At 40.5% G+C, this 24,481-nt stretch overlaps 1 protein-coding gene across 2 annotated transcripts in view; it reads right to left on the bottom strand.

The window, feature by feature from the left end:
• Window positions 1-21,777, bottom strand: part of FAT4 (FAT atypical cadherin 4) — a 172,657-nt gene extending 150,880 nt beyond the window's left edge. Inside the window, exons 1-2 of one of the 2 annotated variants that reach the window (XM_079921069.1) lie at window positions 20,900-21,777; window positions 15,287-20,473 (exon numbers count right to left, since the gene is read on the bottom strand). In XM_079921069.1, the coding sequence (XP_079777195.1) occupies window positions 15,287-20,461 (5,175 nt within the window). In that variant the 5' untranslated portion in view covers window positions 20,462-20,473; window positions 20,900-21,777. Of the gene's footprint in view, window positions 1-15,286 lie in introns of both variants that reach the window. The other variant, XM_079921068.1, reaches the window with a different exon arrangement.
• Window positions 21,778-24,481: the final 2,704 nt, after the last annotated feature.

Here is a 24,481-nt window from a genome sequence, read left to right on the forward strand (position 1 = left end):
GCAAATAAACAATTAAACACTACACCCATTTCCTTATCTTATGTAATAACCTTTCTTTTCTGAGTTATACCTTTCAGCTTATTAGTCACCATCATTTAAAAGTTATTTTTCTACCTGATATAGTAGAATGAGAAAATAACCAGAGGTATTTTTCAATGTGCTTCCTGAGTAATTTCTCTAAAATTAGGAAATGTAATTTGTAAGTTTGGTTTTGTTTCCCATCTACATGGTATCATTAGAAATGTCATCACAGTTCCTATATAAACAGTAGCTATTTACATGCCCAGTAGCTGTTTACATTTTTTTTCTTTTTAATCATTGCCTTCTTGACCACACAAGGAGTAAATAACTGAATGCAGCATCAATAAAAGTAAACCAACAGACTTTTAGGAAAATATGCACTGCTATGTTCAGTGGTTAAGATAAATGGTTAGAATTCTCTCCCTTTAACAGATGAAGGCGCTGTAGCTCAGAGAAGTTTAACTTCTGCTTCAAGGTCACACAGCATGAAAGGGTAAAGCCAGGATTTGAATAAAATTAGTCTAACTTTCAAATTTATGTTTATTTCAGTATTTAATCATGCAGTGCACAACTATACTCAATATTAAGAATAACATAGAACTCTTTCAGAAATTGAAGTACATATTAAATCCTTTAATTGAGGATTTAAAATAATTAATTTTAGAAAAAAATAAAGTCAGAAAATAAAATTTCAATTAGAGTTTCACTTCATCAAATGTTTACCCTGTGCACTATAAGAAGTTAGATTAACTAACCTAATGCATTTACTTAGGCCATTATTTTTTCAAATAGTATTTGAGGTAGAAGGTAGAGACAAGCTAAGAAGTAAATGTACAATGTGAATTATTTAATTTTAGACATATATAGCAAACACCTTTCTCCTGGAAAATTGCCTTTGCTTAATGTTAATACTGCTCAAAGCAACACCTCCCTAACCTCCACTATCCAGTATCTAAAACTACCAATTTCTTTTTCCTTGGCAAAAATGTTTTCTCTAAATGTATATTCTCTTGGTTGCCAAGCAACCAAAATTCTTCATTTAAGTATAAACGCACTGACACACAGACAGAAAAGTGCCTAGAAGAAAATACAGTAATAGACACCTCTATCAGCTATGGCCATCTGTGCTCAGTTTGACCCAAAGTTTTGGCAAGTTTATGTGGTCCCTCCTATCCCAAAGCATCTTGTCCTATAAAGAAAATTTTTACTCCCACTTCCTTCATTTTCCAGCAAGTCTGGGGTCAAGTGTGTTCTAAATCTGCCAGGCTGTGGACGTGAAATACTAAGGATTCATTAGTTACTTGTAATTAATTACAACCTCAATGGATAAGTAAATAACTTTCCCTATTTTATTATGCAAAGTAATAAAATATTAAGCTGTAGTTGCAACACAGGCAGTTCTGTCCCATTTAGTCATATACATGAATTAGTACTTTAATCTTTTTAGTGGATAATTGAAGTTACCGTCTTAAAAAAAGAGACTGAGTCAACTTTTTGTATCAATTAAAGGACTACCATACAGCTACCGGTGAGGAAAAAATGCTACAATAAAACAATATAATTAATTCAAGCTGAAGTTAGTAACTCAATTATGTTTCTAAGAAATGGCCACAATCTAAGACACAAGTTGCTAGATGTGGGCCAACTATTTTAACCAATTGCTTTAAATGAACTTTTAGAAAAATACAAGTAAAGCTAAAATCTTACCAAAGGATTAAGTTATAATCTTACCGAAACCCTATCATCCGGTTACCCCTGTGATGTGCTGCAGATACGCTAATGTGAAAACCTCAGTAGGAATGTTCATCATGTGATTATAAAATATTAATCCACTACGTGAAATAAAGTCAAACAAGAGCACTCTACCAACGGGGGAATCTCTTTTGATCCATAAATAAATTATTTGTTAGAATGGCAGTTTTATAATTTGTCATAAGTACATTCTAAAAGACATCACAATTAATCTCTAAAACATACAAGCAACTCATGCAGCTCAATATCAGAAAAACAAACAACCCAATCCAAAAATGAGCAGAAGACCTAAATAGACATTTCTCCAAAGAAGATATACAGTTTGCCAACAAACACATGAAAGGATGCTCAACATCATTAATCATTAGAGAAATGCAAATCAAAACTACAATGAGATATCATCTCACACCGGTCAGAATGGCCATCATCAAAGAATCTACAAGCAATAAATGCTGGACAGGGTGTGGAGAAAAGGGAACCCTCTTACACTGTTGGTGGGAATGTAAATTGATACAGCCACCATGGAGAACAGTATGGAAGTTCCTTAAAAAATGAAAAATAGAACTACCATACAACCCAGCAATCCCACTACTGGGCATATACCCTGAGAAAACCATAATTCAAAAAGAGTCATGTACCACAATGTTCATTGCAGCACTATTTACAACAGCCAGGACATGGAAGCAACCTAAGTGTCCACCAACAGATGAATGGACAAAGAAGATGTGGCACATATATACAATGGAATATTACTCAGCCATAAAAAGGAACGAAACTGAGTTATTTGTAGTGAGGTGGATGGACCTAGAGACTGTCATACAGAGTGAAGTAAGTCAAAAAGAGAAAAACAAATACCATATGCTAACACATATATATGGAATCTAAAACAGAAAAAGAAAAAAAAAAGGTCAGAAGAACATAGGGGCAAGACGGGAATAAAGATGCAGACCTACTAGAGAATGGACTTGAGGATATGGGGAGGGGAATGGTAAGCTGGGACAAAGTGAGAGAGTGGCATTGACATATATACACTACCAAAGGTAAAATAGATAGCTAGTGGGAAGCAGCCGCATAGCACAGGGAGATCAGCTCGGTGCTTTGTGACCACCTAGAGGGGTGAGATAGGGAGGGTGGGAGGGAGGGAGAAGAAAGATGGAAGAGATATGGGGACATATGTATATGTATAACTGATGCACTTTGTTATAAAGCAGAAACACACCACTGTAAAGCAATTATACTCCAATAAAGATGTTTAAAAAAAAAAAGAGAGAGAGAACCGGGGGAGGAAAAATAAATAAATAAATCAAAGACATCACAATAATAGGAGACATTGAAAATCTGTCATTGTACTAGTAAAAGTACCATTGAGAAAATCATCACTTAAAAATAGATCTCTTTTGATCATCTGTGAGAATTCCTCTTAGGTCCTTAAGGTTTAGAAAATCTATATTTCTTTTGTTAACTGTCTTATGTATGTGCTTGTTTAGTCTAGGACACCATGACTTTCCTTTCATTGTATATATACTTTTGTAACCTGCTTCAAACCCATTGTAGCATGAAGTGGCTTCATATGTATATGTACACATGCACATATATATTTTATATATATATATATATATATATATATATATATATAGAAAGAGAGAGAGAGAGAGAGAGAGAGAGAGGGAGAGAGAAAGAAACAGAGAGTAAATATCTTGACTAAAAAACAAAGTTACATACTATAGAACACTATGTCAAGCAGAAGGTAAGCACATCTTCTTTGGGTATTTGCTTTTTTTGAACAATTTCAGAAAGTAATAAAACATTTTTCTTTTCAGGGAAATATTTTAATTATGAATTAGAAAATTCTCACTTAAGAAGTTACCAGCATTTATATGTTTTGTAAAAAACAAAGTAGTTTTGAAGAAAAGATAGTTTTACCTATATTTGATGGGACCAGCCAATTTGACTTCAATTAATAGAATTGCATTAATTGACAAAAATTTTTTTTTCAAATTAGGTTCTCAGATAAACACACATGATTTCATGGTAATCAATATCTGACAACTGAGAGATGAACATTTCTCATCTAAATGAGAGAGAAGGCTTTAAAATGAAACAGACACTGAATAATCTATTTTAATTTGCTTGTTTCATAAGCAACTAAGCCTCTCAAAGTTTCTGGATTAGTAAATTAATTCCCTTAAGAGACTATAACTATTACTGAATTATGTCAACAATAATAAAACGATGGATAGGTAAATAGCATCAATTTAACCACAGACGGGCAGTGTGGTTTAGTGCCAAGCATGTGGACCAAAGTCAGAAAAAACCTAAATGTTACTCTAGATTTGTGATCACATGCAAATCATGAAATTCTCTGTGCCTTTTCCTTAAAATGAAGCAAAAAACACCTGATATGCCTCTGTACAGACTTGTTAGGGAAATTAAAAAAAAAAAAAAAGGAGGAATAGAGTTCTAAAACACTTTGGAAATAGAAAGCATTTTTTAAAATGTTAATAGTTCTGTGCATATCTGCATTTTGGAGAAAAAGGAAGGAAACTAACAAACTTTAGTGAGCACCTTGTTTTTCCACCCTCACAAGAAGCCATGAAACAGGTAATCATTTCCATTTTACAGATGAGAAAAATGAAATTCAGAGAGTAACCATGAAAAAGTTTGAATCATGCTTCTTCCAAATCAAAAGCATGCACTATTTCACATAAACTTCAGTCAGAATGAAATGTTAAACAATATTTGATTTGCTGCATTTTATTAATCAAGTTTACTAATACTGTTGATGTTAAATATTGAGCAACGGTGTAAATTTGAGAAAGAAATGACAGTACTTAAACGTATCAATGTCCAAAGTAGAATATTGTTATCCTGCTTTTTTGCAGAAAGAAAAACATGGTTTACAGTAAGTTAAGATTTGCTCTCTAAAGCAAAATTTGATAAATTCTAAGGAAATGAGAAGACATGGTAACAGAGTAGCATACATTGTTATATATACTCTAAAATGTTCTACTTTACCAAAATGTCTATAAAATAAGCATTAGTGATCTCACTGTACTTTAGACAGTACAGATTTCTGGATATTGAGTTACAGGCTCTTAGCCAGTCAATTCACGCAGCCACGGTCATTCTACCCAGGAAAATCAGTCCTGGCCAATTAGCTAGCTTCACTGATTTCAGAAGAAGCTCCATGGCTTGGCTTGAGACATGAAAAATGACTCCTTTCCTTCAGCACGCATCACTGACTGAGCTTCTGGCCTTTAAGCAGCATATTTGCAGCATGTTCAACAGTAATTCCTTACTTTATCAAAGATTTACTGAGCATCTGCATTGATCCAGCCCTATTGAAGGTGATGGGAATACAGCAATAATAAACAGATGAAAACGTTTCCCCGGTGGAACATATATTTTAGAGGGAAGACATACCATAAACAAAATAAAGAAGTAACATATGTGTTATGTTGGGTGATGATAAGGACTAAGAAGAAACGAAAAGAAGAAAAGAGAAGAAGGAAGGTTGAGGGAATGAGAACTTTGCAAGGTGACTTTGAGAAAAGATGTGAGAGAAGCACAAAGCCAGCAGTCCAGGCTGAGAGCCCAGGCAGCCCAAGGCGGTGAGGCAGGAGCTCCCGAGGCTGGGCCACAGCCCACAGTGAAGCGGCTGAGCATGCTTAGGGAGGGACAGCCAAGAAGAAGAGAAGTCAGGAAATGACTGACTGATGAGAGCAGGCCACAAAGGGCCTTGGGGCTCACTGTAGGGATCTGGCTTTTACTACGAGTGAAATGGAAAGCTGTGGGTTTTGAGCAAAGAAGTGAAATGATCTGACCTACATTTTAAAGGATCATTCCACCTGCTAGACTAAATCACAGAGATGAAGGACAGAAGCAGGGAAATCAACTCATCCGTTCATTAGTTATTCATTCATTTATTCATTCATTCATCCAACAAAAATTTACTTTGTGCCTACTATGTTCCAACTAATGTTCTAGACTCTTGAGGTACATCAGTGAACATAGCAGATAAATACACCTGCCCTTGTGGAACTTCATTCTAGCAGGAGGAAGACAGATAAAATATAATCAAAATTACAGATCAGCAAATTATATCACACATGCGCTTATACCTTATAGTGTATATATATTATTCAAAGTCATGAGATTGGTTGGGCTCGTCACCTCAGTGGAATAGAGTAGATTAGAAAGAGAAGGATTGCAAGAATTGATTCCAGGGGCATCCCAGCGTTTACCATTTCGGGAGATGAGAAGAAGCTGGTGAAGGGGGCTGATCAATTCTACGGGGGAGGAATATGAAACACTGTAATAGAGAAATGGAGATCAGGCAGGATGAGGGGGTGGGGAGCTACAGTAATAAGTCAGTAAAGGAAGGTTAGTTCTCACTTAGAATGTGAGATATGAGCAAATACTTGGAAGCGTGGGAGGAAATTATACAAGTAGGTGCTCTGGAGGAAAGAGCATTCTATGCAGAGTGAGGATCCAGGAGCAAGAGCTTTGAGGCAGGTGTATTCCTAGCAAGTTTTGGGACTAGCAAGAAGCTAGTATGAGTAAAGAAGATGAGCAAGGAAAGACAAGAGTGGGAAAGAATGATGGAAATCAGTAAGAAGATGTCTGTCTTCAATAATCCAAGGGAAGGATGATGGCATCTTAGACAAAGGGAGTAACAGTATAAGTGATGAGAAAAGATCAGTTTCTGATTTTTTTTTTTTTTTTTTTTTTTTTTTTTTTTTTGCGGTACGCGGGCCTCTCACTGTTGTGGCCTCTCCCGTTGCCGACACAGGCTCCGGACGTGCAGGCTCAGCAGCCATGGCTCAAGGGCCCAGCCGCTCTGTGGCATGTGGGATCTTCCCGCACCGGGGCACGAACCCGTGTCCCCTGCATCGGCAGGCGGACCCTCAACCACTGCGCCATCAGGGAAGCCCTATATATATTGTTGTTGTTGTTGTTGTTATTTGGCTGCGTTGGGTCTTTGTTGCTGTGCACGGGCCCTCTCTAGTTGCAGAGAGCAGGGGCCACTCTTCGCTGCGGTGGGTGGGCCTCTCATTGCGGTGGCCTCTCCTGCTGTGGGACATGGGCTCCAGGCGCATGGGCTTCGGTAGCTGTGGCTCGCGGGCTCAGCAGTTGTGACTCACGGGCTCTACAGCGCAGGCTCAGTAGTTGTGGCGCACGGGCTCAGTTGCTCCGCGGCACGTGGGATCCTCCCGGACCAGGGCTCGAACCCGTGCCCCTGCATTGGCAGACGGATTCCCAACCACTGCGCCACCAAGGAAGTCCTAGATATATTTTTAAGAGAGAGCCAAGATTAACTGACAGAGTGCACATAGGATGTGAAAGTGAGAAGTCAAAGAACACCAAATTTTTGGCCCGAGCAGTTAGAAGATTGGGGTTGCCATCAATTGAAAAGGAGATGGCTGAGGGTTCTTGAGTCAGTTTTTATTGGGGAAGATATCAAGAGCTCAGATTTGGAAATGTTAATTTAAAATATGTATTAAGAAACTAATCAAATGTAATGAGTAAGTGGTTGGTTATATGAATATGGAATTCAGGAGAGATATACAGGGTGGAGACAAAATTTTGGACTCATATGTTCATATGTTATTTAAAATCATGAGTTTGATTGAGATCTTCAAGAGAATAAGTGTAGATTAAAAAGGAAGAGGTTTTCAAGAACTGATTCTAGGGATATTCCAACAGTTAAAATTTGAGAGCATGGAGAGAAGCTGGTGAAGGAGGCTGAAAAGGAGCTGGTCCAAGAAACAGAATAAAAATCCTGAGAGTTTGATTACTTAGAAGTATATATACAGTGGGCACTGAGACCTGCCCAATGGATGTAAACATGTGGCTATCATGGTGGCTTTCGTAAGAGCAATTTTACTAGAGTGGCAGAAGCCAAGCCTGATGGGGGTAGATTTAAGAGATAATGAGAAGAAAGAAGACAGGAAAGGCAACTCTTTCAAAAATTTTGCTGAAAAGGGAAGAAAGTAAATGAGCCAGTAACTGGAAGAATGGAAATATATTCTCACGGCACATCGCAAAATAAAATGAAGAACTGACATCATAGGTCCATTTATTCAAGCCTAACCTAAATAAAGATTAATAGGGACCTAAAGTAATCCTACTATTGGGTCATTAACTAAACTTCACTTTACCCTATATTTCTTCAGTCACCAGTATGAAGAAATATAAAAATATGAAAACAACTTTTTACACAGTAAAACTTGTATGCCTATGAGAGTATAGAAAGTATCAACCTTTCTTATAACATGTTGTGTTGGGATTAAACATACATACTCAAGTCAGACTGCTGGGTTCAAATTCCATTCCACCATAAACCAGCTCCATAAACTTGACCTCCATTAGCCTTGGTATCCTCATTTGTCAAATGGTGAGATGTCGTGGATTATGGTGAAGGCAAGACAATGCCCCGTGCTCACCAGTGTCTGACATAATGTAAACACTTTATATATGTTAGAATCTATACATGATAAAACATTTCAGAAAAATGTCAATAATCTGAAACAAATAATCCATAACAATGCCCTTGGCTCCCAGTTGCCAGTTGTCAAACAGGGTTTATAAATGTCTCTCAACATTTCCTCAATACCTTAAAACTTGGTTTTTATTCCCTAATTGTTTCCTAAATATGCATACATGTCTGGAAACTGCATCCCTAGAGACAATTCTTGACTGCCACGTGTAAATTATCTTCCAGTTAGATTCTGTCATCTTCATGACTTTATTGTCCCATTTTGTCTCAGAATTTCAACACCAGGGAAAATCCAGTAATCTTTGTACAATGGTTGCATACATGTTAGTACATGGTACTATATATATATATATTACATGCACATATTTTATAAATGATATTTGTCTAACAGAAGTTTTAAAATTTTTCACTTCTCTGCCTTCTTCATACTCTCTCCTCCTTATTTATTGTACTACTAAAATTGGCTGCTGTTGTCACAGACTACTTAAAGCCTGAAAGCATTAGAATATATTTACCATATTCCATATCTAGGAGGCTTTAAGAAACCCTTTAATTCATTTTGGCCATGTCACTTGCCAGTTACTCTTCTTCAGTTTCCACTCCCAAGCTCCTTATTCTGAATACTACCTAATTTCATGGATATTCATCAAGAGCTGAACCTTAGACATATTAATTCTTGGAAGACAGGACATACCTCAGGGCCTGTGGAATCCTTTACAGTCACTAACTCAACAGTCCCTCACAGCTAATGAGGTTCTTTGGCAGTTTTTCATTGTAATGATGGCAAAGTGCAAGCTGCAGACAGTGCAATGGAAAATTGATTCCACAAAATATGAAGTATATAAATATCTTTTCAAAATTATTCCTAGAGTAGTTGCCTCAAAATCTAATGGAACAATAAAGGATTAAAATACTTTGGGTTTTAATAAAGGCAAAGAGAGAAATAAACAATAACTCTGTCAGAAAATAAACTATGTCTATGGAAATATATCAACAAAAGAGAGAGACCAAATCAAGCATCCTGAAGCCATATATGAACTATGCAACATGAGCTTAATTGTCCATCAATATTCCTGTCTGTGATACTCATTTATACATGTCTTGAAAACTTATAGAGGTCCCTTTAAGTCACAGTTTAATACATTTAATAAACACATACCAACAGGGAAAAAATAGAATCAGAAAATAATCATAGATTGTTTAAAAAAAAAACAATGGGGAAGTCAAAAGTCGAGGCAGTAAGAAAATGTTTTCTCCCTTTGAATATAATCCTCACACTCCACCCACACAATTTCATCATTATTCCTTAGGAGAGTAAGACTTATCATCTGAAAATCCAAAAATGGATTCTCCACCTATTCTCCACAAATAATGTAAGCAACTGTTTGCAACCTGTACAGTACTGTAAATGAGGAGAGTCACTGCATATACGTGTGCGCTTCCTTTGTCTCCAGTGCCCCTCTCTCATATTCTCACCCTTCTTCCCTGCTCCAAAAACACCTCCACAGGTCCTCAACTTGGAATCCTTGCTGCTACCAGTAACTGACCCATAGGAATGTACAGCATCTGCTGATGGCCTTGATTGAGGCAGCAAAAGTCATGCTTCTCTTGGTTCAGACAATACATAATACTACTTTTCAAAGAGTTTTTAACACCAATAAGGGTGTGAAAACAAGATTAGCAAAAGCATACATCTATACTTTTATCTATGGAGTAAAAAAGCCCCTCCCTTAACAAAGACCACAGATGACCCTGTCTTTATAGGACAGTAGCTATGAACACAAATAATGGATTATGCAAGTCTGGATGTGATTTTTCTTTCTATCAATCTGAACCTAAGCAAATCATTTAACTTTTCTGAGACTGTTTCCACATCTAAGAAGTGGGAGTGATATGACTAACGTTGTTGTGAGGCTCAAATGATAAAAATCCCTAAAGAAACACTTAGCACTCAGGTCAATGACTGAACATAGTGATATGCAATAAATTTTATAATAATTATTATTATTATCATTATTATTAAATATTCAGTTCTGTTGCTTATATTTTGCCTGTGAGTAATGATACACAAGATATACATACATTTAATATAAGGTGCACTAACTCTTCTTCTAAACCCTTTGGAAGAAAATCATTTCTAAACTTGATATTCAGTATTGATATTACAAACGCCTCCATCATTTCTCCTGGAACTCTTGATGGTTTCACTGTAAAAATAAATTTATTTATTATCAATTGCTAAAACTCATTTCTAATCTAAACGCAATCATAATTTGTTCACTTAACATTCTAAACACACTTTTAATAGAATATTTCTAGTTGCTTTTTTTGTTGTTTTTTTTTACTGAATTGCAAAAATCTCAGTGCCTAGACCAATGGTTCTCCCACTGTGGAACATGGGGCCCTAGGCATACCAGAGACCCATTAAAGATGCCTGGGAAATTAAAAAAACTGTGGTCATAATTATACAAAACATTGTTTGCCTTTTCACTATGTTGACATTTACACTAGAGGTGCAAAAGCAAAGGGCAGGTAAAACTGCTGGTGCCTTAGCACAAAGCAAAGCAGTAGTTCCAAAGTATTCAGCCCTAATTGTAGTCTTCACTTTCTAGGCACAGTAAAAATGAAATGCCAGTTTCACTTAAAAACTGAAGAACTCTCCTTGAAGAAACAGTAAAATGATTAATATTATTAAATCTAGACCATTAGATCCTGATGTCTTTTCAATATTTGGGTGACAAATAGTGAAACGTGCACAAAGAACCATTAATCTGTACCACTGTAAGTAGCCTCAAAGAAAAGCATGTGTGTGATGGATTGAGTTGAAGGCTGAACTAGGTGCTTTATTTACAGAATACAATTTTTACTTGAAAGAACAACTGACAGAGAAACTACACTTTTTTTAGATTTGGTATGTGACAGACCTTTTTTGTTTGTTTGAAAATGGACAAAGGAAGCCTAATACATCAGGACAACAACTAACTAATTACTAATGATAAAATTTGAGCTTATAAGTGAAAATTCAAATTTGGAAAACTTCAAACCATCACCATGAGGTTGTGAGTCAATATATTTAACGACTCTTTTGATAAGATCCTTATCAGTTATAACCAGTATTTTCTAAATGATCAATGCCTGATATTTCTAAGTCACACACAGGTAAAATTTCCATTCAGAATGCAAGATAGATCAGTATTTTCATTCAACAAAGTATGAAAAGTTCAATGGTAGGGTTTCAGATTCCTAATTGCAAGTAAGTTTTAAGAAACAGACAGTTGTGGAATTCCGGTGTAGTATCAAAAGGAAATCATCAATTATCTGAAAAGGATATCAAAATATCTTTCCCTTATCCAGCTTTGTCTATCTGAGTGAGAACGGATTATCTTCATGTACTTTAACCAAAAGAAATATTGCAGTAGATGGAATAAGAAGATTTGAGAATCCAGCTGTCTTCTCTTAGGCCAGATATTAAAGGGATTTATTAAAATGTAAAATAATGTCTCTCTTTTCATTATTTTTTAAGTTTGGCAAAATTAAGTTCTTTTAATAAAATAAAATAAAAATATGTTATATGGTTAATGTGATTTTAAAGAAATTAATAAACATTTTAAATTTTTCTCAGTTTTAATGTTCAAAATATAAATATTAATAGATAAGACACACCCAAGCAAAAGCTCTTGGGGTCTTGTGACCGACAAATTTGAGAACTGCAACCTAGAAGCATATACAGTATTTCTCTCCATTTAAACCCTAAGTTCCATGTGAGACCACCCACCTAAATTCCTCTTTCCTCTTTGAGTCTTCTGACAATTCTCAGTTCATTTGTAGAACAGACATAATTAGTATGTCTTTATGTCCTTAGTTCAAATAATGATCAAGATCAAATTTACTAACCTCCTTTATTCCCCCGGCTTCTCTCTGCTGATTATTCCTGAAGCACAAGAATGCACACACCAGTCTTAGCTCTTCTACCATTTCATTCAGCAAACATGTACTGAGCACCTACTATACACCAGGCTCTAGGAGATATTATTATCAAGGAGATATAATACTAGGAGATAATAAAGACCAATGAGGTGGGATAGGGAGGGCTGGAGGGAGGTTCAAGAGGGAGGGGATATGGGGATATATGTATACACATAGCTGACTCACTTTGTTGTACAGCAGGAACTAACACAACATTGTAAAGCAATTATATTCCAATAAAGGTGTAAAAAATAAAAGAAATAAAGACCAATGAGACAAAGCCTTTGACCTTCAAGAAGTCCAACCCAGTCTCTAAGTTGCATGTTCCCATAAAACACATATTAAAAGAGAAATGCTTATGGATGTGCTACAGCTCCAATTTTTTTGTTGAACCTAAAAAAGTGTATATGAGCTATTCTAACATAATCAAGACTCTTCTTAGAATACAAAGATATAAAATAAAAGGATAATAAACCTTGTGTCTGCAACACAAAAGCCATCCTTCAAAGACACTCTCATTCATGCCAAAGTTTTAGTTATGACAGGTAGGGGCAGTGAAGGTGTACAACTGGACAGAGCTCTGGAATGAGAAGTATCAGAGCCAAGTCCCCAGCACTGCCCCCTTCCCCCACACACACAAGTGTCAGAGCTTGAAAAAGAATGCAGATTAAATCATTTCTCTTTTACCCACTGACCCTCTGTTTGTCCACGGAATGTGATCAGCCATGACTCTAGCCAGAAACCTGAGTAAGCAACCCAGACTCCTATCAGTGTACACGAATAAATTGTTAAAAAATGCACTGGAGCAAAGTTTACACTTAGAAACAAACAATTGAAATATCACCTCTGACAACCAGAGGTAATTTACAGCTTCTTTTTGCAGAATCACGGTAAATTAACTGTTTGAGCAGAAGGAAAAAAACTTTATTGTATACACTTGAAAGATACAACCAATAATAATATGAAATTCTAGCTCCCAACTACTGCTTTCAATATTCTTTGAAGAAACACATTTGCTTTTAATTTTAGGAGTGGTTGGAGCTTGGGAACTCAAACTTGGTTTACAATTTCAGCACTTCAGTTCACAGAAGGTACCCTGACAAACAATTTTTTTCTCATAAAAAAATCATCATGATGAATTCTCTCCAGATTTTTAAATAGGCTACAGTAAATATAAATAACTTTTCATATCGGTGCTATTTGAGGTTAAAAAAAGTAACAGACATATAATCCCCTATTACTAACAAAATGGTTTATAATCATTAATTTTTAGTCCTCGTGCCTAATGCAGAAACAGCACTATTTAATAAATTTAAGCTAAGCTAATCTTTGCATATCTCATGGATAAATAATAAGACTAAATAAATCTTCTAATGAAAACAATGGACATTTATTCTCACTGCAGAGAAAATGTAATGCATTGAACCAAACAACCAATAACATAATTTGTTTTACAGTTTAACAAATTTAAAGTCTAGAATGACTTAACTGCCTGTCTTTAATAGCTGCTTAAATCTCTTCATCTAAGAAATAATTCCAGAGAAGGAAGGTAGAGCCAGGGAGTGGGTTTAAGGGAGGAATAACCCCAAATCAAAATAAAATTACATGTAAATCATAGCCTGAGTTAAACCAAATAGCTCAATAAGTAAGACGTATGTTAAGATCTTTAAAAAACTAATTAGGTAAAAGAGGACATATGGGTTAAAAGTTTCTTCAGGTCTATGTGTATAAGATAAAACTGAATTCCACTTAAAATTTTATCTCTAAGAATTATATCTCTATTAAGAATTATATCTCTAATTATATCTCTAATATCCTCTAGGCCATGAATATACTGTTCCATCCATAGAATAGACATAGCTAGCTAACGAGAAAAAAATCACAGGGGATTCAGAAAGATAATAATAATAAATGAACATTTTTAAATGAAGAAAACCCCTCACCTCTGTAAAAACAAGAAAAAAAAGCAAGAAAACAAACACATGAGCCTCAGTTTCACTAGCATGTTGTGTCTGGGTTACTGCCGAGTATCACAACTACATTTGATATTTTGTGTTTTTGGCTGAGTGACACCAGAATCTCTTTGAAGGGAGTGAGGAGAGAGAACTTAGGAAATGGCAAACGAGCTTTCCAGAGTACAGCTATATCATTTCTAGTTGATTATCAGAACAACATTGGAAGTAGTTCAATTAAAAAGCAAATCAATGAAACACTGAGGTAGTAACAGCCAAAAATATACCCCGGGAAAGGCCAAGCTTGAAATCTTTTGGCTTACGCTTTGAAACACTAGTTTCTTGCTCATCAGCAGACAGAACAACTTGTACCTATACCATGGCATTGAACAACACAGTTTTGTCTCAAGAAACAGCTTCTAATCTCTGATCATTCACAGCACATTACATGCTTTAGTTCAAGAGGGAAGAGAGAGGATTACTCTAAGTCAGAAGATAGTGCCTAAAATGTGAAGGCAGATGAAATCAGGAATCTCCCCAAACTTGGCCCAGCACATTGAAATTAGTCACTGTCTATAAAGGAACTGCCAAGACTGCTGAGGATGTGAAAGTTAATACCGTCCTGATGTAAACTGTCAGTCCACAGCCACTCCCCCTTGAAAGCCATGCTATAATGCTGATTTCTACCAAAGCTCTTCATTTTGGAATACGGATTTCTTAAGTCTGAAATTGCTCATTCTCTGGTAGACTTCCTTACTGTGAGGTGTTTAGTTTAGTGCGGTGATGTAACTTAGATAAATGAATATTTCTTTTTGTACTTCTGAAATGGCTAAAGAGCTCTCATTAGCCTTACACATATCATGGTGTGAGATGAAATATAAGGTAAAAACTGTCCATTGTTTGGTTTTGATCAGGATTGAGGCTAAATTGCATGTAATTCTTGTTAGTCTGTGTGACAGAACATTTTTATATGCTCCTGTCAGTAAAATGAACAATCAACAGTAAAGGTAAATTGCTATAGAAAGTAAATATAAAGAGAACAATCTTCCTAAAAAACACAGCAACAAATAATCATAAGGGATGACAAAATCATTACCTCTGCTCTCTGTGTTCTGGGAAAAGCAGTTGATTTTTCTATGGCGTAAACATCCACCAGGTAAAGACAGGCTCCTTGTTCGCGGTCCAGAATGGCTGCAGTCTGAATTATGCCAGTTTGTCGTCCAATAGTAAAGAGACGTCCCACAGTTTTTTCTTCACAACGGACTGAAACAATATAATACTCCACGGGGGCTTCAGATCCTCTAGGGCTAGCTGCTTCTATTGATATCACATTGGTGCCAATGGGTTCTCCTTCCTTCAAAATAGTGATATATTTGGGTTGTGTAAAAACAGGTCCATCAAGGCCCTGAAGAATGACGGTCAATTCAGTGGTTGATTTCCTCCTTTCAGGGCCAAGGTCTGTTGCTGAGACTATGAGATTATAGATCAGCTGAGAAGGCACCAGCGCTGAAGCCACTCTCAAGTCTCCACTATAACGATCCACAATGAAGGTGTCTGTGTCCCCATTGATGATCTCGTACTCCACCTCTCCATTCGCCCCTTCATCTGGGTCGGCAGCCATAATTGTTGTCAGAACAGAACCAATCACAGCTGAAGGGTCGGCAGCCAGGGCATTTTGTGATATAAACATTGGAACATTGTCATTGAGGTCTGTAACCAAAATGGTCACGTTTTTCAAAGCATACCGTCTAGTTTCAATAGGCACAGCTTGATCATTGGCTTTTACAGTTAACTCAAAGAGATTAGCAAATTCCCGATCTATTTCGGCATTTGTATAGATAGTACCTTTGACTTCATCTATGCCAAAGTGGTTGCCCCTTGGCATCTGTTGGATGATCGTATAGCAGAGTTGCCCATTAATGTCTGCATCAGGGTCATGTGCAGTCACTGAAATGACAGACGTTCCAATGGGAATGTTCTCAACAATAGACTTGAAAATATCCCCAGGAGGGAAGCTAGGAGGATTGTCATTAAAGTCTCTCACATGTATAACCACTGACATTGTAGATGAACGAGGAGGCCTTCCTTGGTCTTTTGCTGTTATATTTAATTTGTACAAAGACTGTGTTTCAAAGTCCAATTTTTTGGCAAGAAAAATACTCCCAGTGTTTGGGCTAATGCTGAAAGTTCCATGATTGTTAGTCCCAGTAATACTGTAATGTAAGTCAGCATTGTCACCTGAATCTGAATCAGTTGCAGTAACAGAGGACACGAGTTCTCCAATTCTCATGTTTTCCAAAACATCAACAAATAGTGTTGATTTAGGGAAAGAAGGGGTATTGTCATTTTCATCTAAAATATCAATATTTAAGGTACAAGTCGAATTGAGGGAAACTGCCCCTGAATCCACTGCTTGAATTACGAGGGAATAGGCAGCTGTTGCTTCATAGTCTAATTTGCCAATAAGTGTCACCTGACCAGAGGTACTGTCTATAGCAAACTGTCTTTCTTCATTTCCTTTTATTACAGAATAATGAATAAGTCCATTATTACCTTCATCAACATCTGAGGCAGATACTCTTAAGACTTGTGTCAGGTTGGCTGCTGACTCTGATATTGTCGCTTGGTAAAAGTCTTTTAAAAACTTGGGAGCATTATCGTTTATGTCCTTCATGTAAACATGTACTGTGGCCTGATCCTTGAGAGGCTGAGGGAGCCCCTGATCTGTTGCAGTGACTGTAAAGCTAAACACTGCAGTCCCTCTCCGCCTCATAAGAGACTCCCTGTCAAACTGATGAGTATTTGTAATTTCCCCACTAATTGCATGCAGCTCAAAATCTGGCTGCACCATTTCAAAAGAATACCTTACTTCTCCATTTGGCCCGAAGTCTTTATCTATAGCACTTACTTTGCCCACAAACGACCCAGCTCTCTGTTCTTCCTCAAAGTAAAATGTGTAATTGGTACTGTTAAAAAGAGGTCTGTTATCATTTACATCTTCTAAAATTACAGTAACATTCACAGTAGCACTAAGGGGTTCCACTGCTCTGTCAGAAGCAACAACCAGTAAAACATATCTGTCTTGAAGTTCACGGTCCAGTTCACTTTTTATATACAATTGACCATCTGGGAATATGCCAAAAGCATCCCCTGTATTGCCTTCAGCAATGCTGTATGCAATTTCACCATTTGCTCCTGAATCCTTATCAAAAGCTTGCACTTTAAAGAATCGAGAATTCACAGGTTCTGACTCAGAAAGGGTGACCTCATAAGAAAGTTGGTCAAACACTGGTGGGTTGTCATTTACATCATGGACATAAACTGTTAAGATGAAACTAGAGGAGAGCTGAGGAACACCCACATCAGATGCCAAGATCTCTATCTGGTAGGAACCAGCGTGAACATCCAGGGGTCCTAGCAGACTAATATTACCATTCCTTTCATTGATAGTAAAGAGGTTCTTGGGGTTTTGCTTCAGGCTATAGAGTACCATGCCATTGACACCTTCATCAGGGTCCACAGCTTTGGCTTGGAAAATGCTGTGACCTGCCTGCCAATTCTCTACCACATTCACACTCTCTACTGCCTGAAGGAAATGGGGAGAGTTGTCATTTAAATCCTTAACTGTTATGTTAACCATAGTGTCTCCAGTCACTGTGCCCCCACTGGCTACTACTTTCAGCTGATAAAAGGATTGCTCTTCTCTGTCAATCACACTTGCTGTGGTAAGCTGCCCAGTGACCTGGTTGATAGCAAACATACCTTTCTGATCCCCAGTAGTAATGAGATAACTGATGTTGGAATTGAGATCCATGGTGGATGCAGACACACTACCCACATGATATCCCAGAGCCACATTCTCAAAGACCACGAAGCTGTAGGCAGCCTGGCTGAATACAGGTGGGTTGTCTTGAGTGTCCAATACAGTGATGGTTACTATTGCCTGGTTTGGAGACTGTAAATTGCCACCATCGGTAGCCACTATTTGCAACTGGTAAGCAGTTTTTTCTTCTCTGTCTAGGGCCATTCTTGTAGAAATAACCCCACTCTGAGCATTGACCTGAAACCGAGACCTGTCCCCGGCTGATATACTATATTTGACAGTTCCATTGAGACCCAGGTCTGGGTCAGTGGCAGACACTGTGGTGATGTAGCTACCTCCAGGCTCATTCTCCTGAATATGAGCAAAGTACTGGACTGGGTAGAACACAGGGCTGTTGTCATTAATATCCAGGAGGCTCACATTGATTCGAGCCATTGATGACTGGGGAGGGGAGCCCAGATCTGTGGCCAGAACCAACAGGGAGTAGAAAGCTTGCTCTTCTCTGTCCAAGGAGGAGATAGTACTCAACCTCCCCGACACAGGATGCAGGCGGAAGGACCTCTGGTCAGTCTCAGACTCTTGGAGGGAGAAACGCACTGTCCCATTGTCACCCAGGTCCCCATCAGTTGCCCCAAGCACCAGTAGTTCAGTCCCTGTTGGGGCATTCTCAACCACAGACACCTCATATCCTTCCAGCTGGGTAAATACTGGCTTTTCATCATTCACATCCAGGAGGGTGACTACAAGCTGGGCATAGGAAACCTTGGGGTGAACCCCCTGGTCCCGAGCACTGATATTCAGTACAATCTGGGAAGCGAGTTCACGGTCCAAGCCCCCAGCAAACCCAGTGGTCACCAGGCCGCTGTGTTCACTGATGTGGAACCAACCTAGTCCGTTCCCAGAGACAATGCTGTAACGCAGATTAGCATTGAGACCAGAGTCGCCGTCAGTGGCAGACACTCCACTCACATAGCTTCCTGGGGGCGCCTCCTCGCTCAGGTTCACTCTGTACACTTGTTGGGCAAAGACGGGAGGGTGGTCATTGATGTCATTGACGAAAATCACCAAGCTCGCCACAGAAGAGCGCGCCTGAACCGCTGCGCCAGGGGGCGCCCCGTAGTTATCAGAGACAGAAACTGTTAGGTTGTAAGAAGGGATGCGCTCCCGGTCCAGGGCGCTGGCTACTTTGATGAGGCTCAGGTTCGGCACTTTGCTGCTCTGCACCTCAAAGTGGCGCTGCTCGTTGCCCCCAAGAATCTGCACAGAGATGTTCCCGTTGGCCGCGGGGGAGTCTGCGTCCGTCACGGTGAGCAGAGCCACCACAGTGCCCACCTGAGCATTCTCATCTACCGAGGCGTAGCGTGAGGTGGCAGGGAAGTAGCGGAATTTCACCACAGGGTCGTTGTCGTTGACGTCCAGCAGCTGAATCAGCGCCTCGGCGCGCCCAGTGAGGGAAGGCACGCCTCGGTCCATAGCCTGCACGGTAAGCGAGTACTGGCGCCGGGCCTCGAAGTCCAGGGGCTCCCGCACCGTGATAAGCCCAGTTTCGGGGTCCATTTGGAAGGGGGTCCCCTCGTCCTGCAGCCGGTAGCGGATATCCGCGTTGGTGCCCTCGTCCGCGTCCGCTGCCGCCACCTGGAGGACGCTGGAGCCCACCGCCGCGTCCTCAGGCACCCCCGCCTGGTAGTGGGAACTACCAAAAACTGGGGGGTTGTCGTTAATGTCCTGCACAGTTACGTTTACCTGAAGGTAGCCCCGCCGCTTCGGCTCTCCCTTGTCCTCCACTTCCACCAGTAGTTGGTACTGCGGCGTGACCTCGCGGTCCAGCCCGCCCTTGGACACCAGATGCAGGAACGCGCCCTCGCCACTCGGGTTCAGGGTGATGTCCAGGCGGAAGCGACCCGCCTCGTTGCCCTGGACGATGCGATAGGACCGGTGGTCCACACCATTGGAGCCGATGTCTGAGTCGGTGGCCGTATCTAAGATGACTTGCCGCCCGCTGCTACTATCCTCCTTGAAAGTGACCACAATCGAGGGTTCAGGGAAGACCGGGGCGTTGTCATTGAGGTCCCGCACCAACACTCGCACTTCGGTGGGGTAGGTGGGTGAGCTGGAAAGAACCACCAGGTTGATCACGTCGCTGGGTAGGCTCTCGCGGTCGATGGTGGCAGTGGTGTACAGGGCCCCGGTGCTACTGTTTATGGCAAACAGGGCGTGGCTTTCGCTGAGTCGGTAGGTGAAGCCTGGGCGCGTCTGGATGGTACCCACCAGCGTGCCGGGAGGTTGCTCCTCCAGCACCTCAAACACCTGGCGCTGCTCGGCCCCGCTGACCCGGGCCGGCCGCGGTAGCAGTGACAGCAGCCAAAAGACGCGAAGGAGCTGAAATAATGATAAAGTGGGCAGCGGGAGCCACGGGCGGCCAGGAGCCCTGTCTGCTGCCAAGTCCATGGTCCTGGCTCCCTGGAACGGTGTGATAAAGAGAAGGAAGAGGTGAGGCAAAAAAGAGTGATAATGACAGGGATCAAGTAGGCACCAGCAAACATGCAGCCGATGTATCTGTCTGGGAGCTCTGCTATTTCAAAGAACCTCCAGTCCAGCAGAAGCAAGTCGCATCAGCAAAAGGCTCCAGGTAGCCATCTGGACGCTTAGCGCGGGAGAGATGCCTTGAGGAAAAGCGGCAGGGCATCCCTCGGGGCACTCCTGTTTGTTGACGAGTCCCCAGAAAAGTTTCTCAAACCTCCTATATTTTCCCCCTTCACTTTGTTCTCGAATCCAGAAAGTCTGAGCGTTTTCGGCTGGGTGGATGTGAGTTGGGAGAGGTTGCCTGTACTTAAGGTATATGAGGAATCATTGCAAACAATTGTCTTCAGAAACTTTAGAACTTACCCAAGGCGAAGAAACTGAAGAGGGAAGGACAAACGTCCGTAGCGGTGTGTGGAAAGAACAACTGCGCACTGGGGAGGGGGCGATGGGGAACCTGGAGATTATCAAATTGCTTTCCCAAAAGCTGGAGACGAGGGATTTCCTCGAGTCCCCTCTCCTCAAGAACGAGGCTGCAACGCCCCTCCAACAGGGCTGCAGAAGTGGCCGCTGAGGCCCAGGCGGCGGCGTCTGAGCGCGGGCAGCTAGCAAACTGCGTTCCAAGCGCTCGCTTTGGCGCTAGGTTCCGGTACCCGGGAGCGCTCAGCTCCGTCCCTTCTCCTCCAGCAGGAGCCGCCGCCGCCCCTGCTGCGGCTTCGAGCCCTTAGTTGGGCACAGGCAAAATCCAGCGCGCCTCAGCATTTTTTTTTTTTTTTTTTTACCTCTGCCGGGACGCCTGCCGACCCATTATTTGTACATCCAAATCGAGCGCAGGTCCCGCTTTCTTCTCGGCCTCGCCGGGGTCGGGCAGGAGCAGCGCGCTGTCCCCGAGTCCCCTCCCCTCACCATGCCAGGGGACTCCTTCTCCGGCGGCCCCAGTCAGAAGCCCACTCTAGTGCGCCTCGCCCCTGACCTCGTGCCCTTTGCCTTTGCTTTTATTGTCCCGTGTCAGTTTCACTTTGTAATCCACAAGGCTTTTGGTTTGGGGCGGGGGGGGTGGTGGATCCCTCTTTCTCCTTCACCGTTGGCGGTGGAGGCGGGGAAGTCGGCGCTGGGCTGTGGCGGCGCCCGCGGCAGCTCGGGACGGCGGCTGTCAGCGCTCTCCCTCTCGCCTGCCCGGGCTGAAGGTTGTACCGCTGTGGAGCTGGAGCTCCGCGAGCCCCTCTCAACCTCCGGCTGCTCCCTCACACTCTCCCCGCCCCTTCCCCGCCGCACGCGCGCGCGCACACACGCGCACACGCGCACACACACACACACACACACACACACCCCGCGTTGTCGAAACACAAACAGAGGGGGAGGGAAGACCGCGAGCTGGAGCAGGACTCAGAAACTTTGCTCGCCACTCATTGATCCCCGCACTTTAGTTTGCCCGGACTCCCCCTAGCTCCCCGTGCTGTCACCTACTGCCCCTCCCTCGCCCCAGCCCCATTGGGCCGGAGCTAAAGCAGCCCCGCCTGGCACTCCTACCGCGAGCGCTCTCCGACTTCTTCTGCCTCCGACTGGCTTCTCGGGATGCTAATCACTCCAGCCTCTCGGAGGATTGTAGGCTGTGGGGTGTGGGAGCTCGGCGTGTAGGAGGCGCTGAGAAGGGGGTGGGGTGGGGTTTTTTATACCCTTTTTTTTTTTTCTTTTTGGTCACATCTTGGCCGGCATCTGAGCAATAACAGCAAAAAGCTGCCGCCGAATAGATGGGGGTGGGGTCAGGTTTGCAGATAAATAACTTTAGTGATGGGTTCTGGGGGAAGACCGTTAGGTTGTTATGCTAGTAATAACTCAGGGGTAAGGGGGGGTCGAGGGAAATAAAAGAAAGGCAGGGGGTGAAGGTCTATTAGAGCGGGAAGAAGGATTAAGCAAAGCCTGTCTGGGAATGCAGAGCGCAGATTTGCTTTAACCGTTTCCTGCCCCTTCTCTTTCGATGAGAGGGGAGGGAGTAGCTCTACAGTACGATCCGGCAGTATCCAAACCAAATCTTCCCCATTCCTCCTCTGTCTACAGAGCGAGATAATTGCAGTCCAGATCTAACCCTAAGCCTGTCTCCACTTCCAGGTGAGTAGGGGCACCAAGGCCTCGGTACCGACCGCACTTTGGATTTCCTATAGGAAAAGCCAGGGGAACTCTGTTTTGTTTCCTGTCCCAAATGGATCCCAGGTGTCAGTAGCCAAACCTTAGAGTTTCAACAATAACAATGGTAGCCCTTTGGAAAGATGGAGGTCTCTTCCTATTGCAAAGTTTGGAATTTTGATCTCCGTTGGAGTATTTCCCCCTAGACATTTTAAAGCCAAAGGAATCCTGGTGAAGGTTTGTTTCTTTTTGCTTTGGTTTGGTTTTTATCTGGGGAAAAGACAGATATGAGGAAATAGAAATAAATAGAATGAAATTTAAATTTTAAAATTACCCACGTGCCACGCAAGTTACTCAGATTACTGTAGCTAATTTTTGTGGTATTCTTCAAAGAAAAAAAAAGGGACTAGGAACCAGGTCAGTATTATTTCCCCTTTAAGGACAACCGTTTAGAAAATAAGAATTTAAGCCAAGTAATGCAAATATAGGGCATGTGTCATACGTTTCAGCCACAGTGACCCCTCCAAATTTAAAACTTCTGAGTTCGGAGATGATTCAGCCATGAGTAAATACTGCCCTCTGCTGTTCTCTGTCCATCTTACATTTTTAGCAGTCTGGTTTCTTGCTTAAAATTAAATGCAGAGACAGAAGGATCTGGTTACAAGGCTAATTCCTCCTTCTTGCCTAGGGATAGTAGCAAAGAAAAAAGATCTTTAGGAATCTCCTAGTGCCTTTCTTTACTTACGGTTAAAAACAAAACAAAACAAAAACCTTTTTTAAGCAATAAGGCAGAGAGCAAATTCAAGTCCTCTGATCCAGACAGCCTGTAGCCCAAAACTGATATATGGAAACATGAATGGTAATAACTCTATCACCAATTCCTTTGTTTAGGTTAGAATATTTACTTCTGCATTTTCCTCTACTGTAGATACTGATGTATATGGTACATATAATGGGTGAATTGGAAACAGACAAGAAAGTTAAATTTCACCATTTTTGTATTTTTAGGCCTTGAAAACTTGTGAAAGCATTGGAAGCTATTCTTTTAAAAGAGAGATATTTTTAAGCATTTTCTCAAAACTCGTATCTCTGCCAATAAATTATAGTCTTTATTTTGATGTAAATTAACACACAAAGATTTGTTGATTAACTAAAGTGAAAGCAGAAATTTTTACAAACCATGGCTATGATGTGTGATTTTAAGAGGGTTTTCTTACTTACTTGTATATTGTTTACTAATGTGCCACAGTTCAGTCATTCAGGTAGGAAACAGTAGAAAGAAAACACTTAGATACTTGTAGGGGATCAGGTACTTTTTTCTGTTTTATTGTTTGTTTGGAAAGCCTGTGGGATCATCTTCAGATTTAGTCTCAATAGTATTAAATTTGCATCACTTATGAGTGAATTTAATATTGGGGAAATGGGTAAAAATCATTCATTTTGTGGAATAGGAAGTGCAATATATATTTTTAAGTAAAAAAACAAGATATGACAAAGTTAAGTTATACAAAAAATGTACATATATTCAGTACATAAAATAATTTTTTGAACATTCTGAATGAAGACTATCAAAAATGATTTAGACAATGGCATGGTTATTCAAATAAATGGAAACTTTCCATGATAACTACATTAAAGTAACACATTCGTTTATAGATAAAACCTACACATAAAATTACAATCTATGTACACATAGGTACATAATTTAAGGTATAATATAGAGAATGGTTTTAATAAAAGACAAGAATAAAGCTTTTATTATATTTAATTTTTCTCCCTTGGATTTCAGAAATTCTAGTAATATAATGCATGATAAAATATAAG

Source organism: Stenella coeruleoalba (assembly GCF_951394435.1).
Source record: "Stenella coeruleoalba genome assembly, chromosome: 4".
In the NCBI taxonomy this organism is placed as follows: domain Eukaryota; kingdom Metazoa; phylum Chordata; class Mammalia; order Artiodactyla; family Delphinidae; genus Stenella; species Stenella coeruleoalba.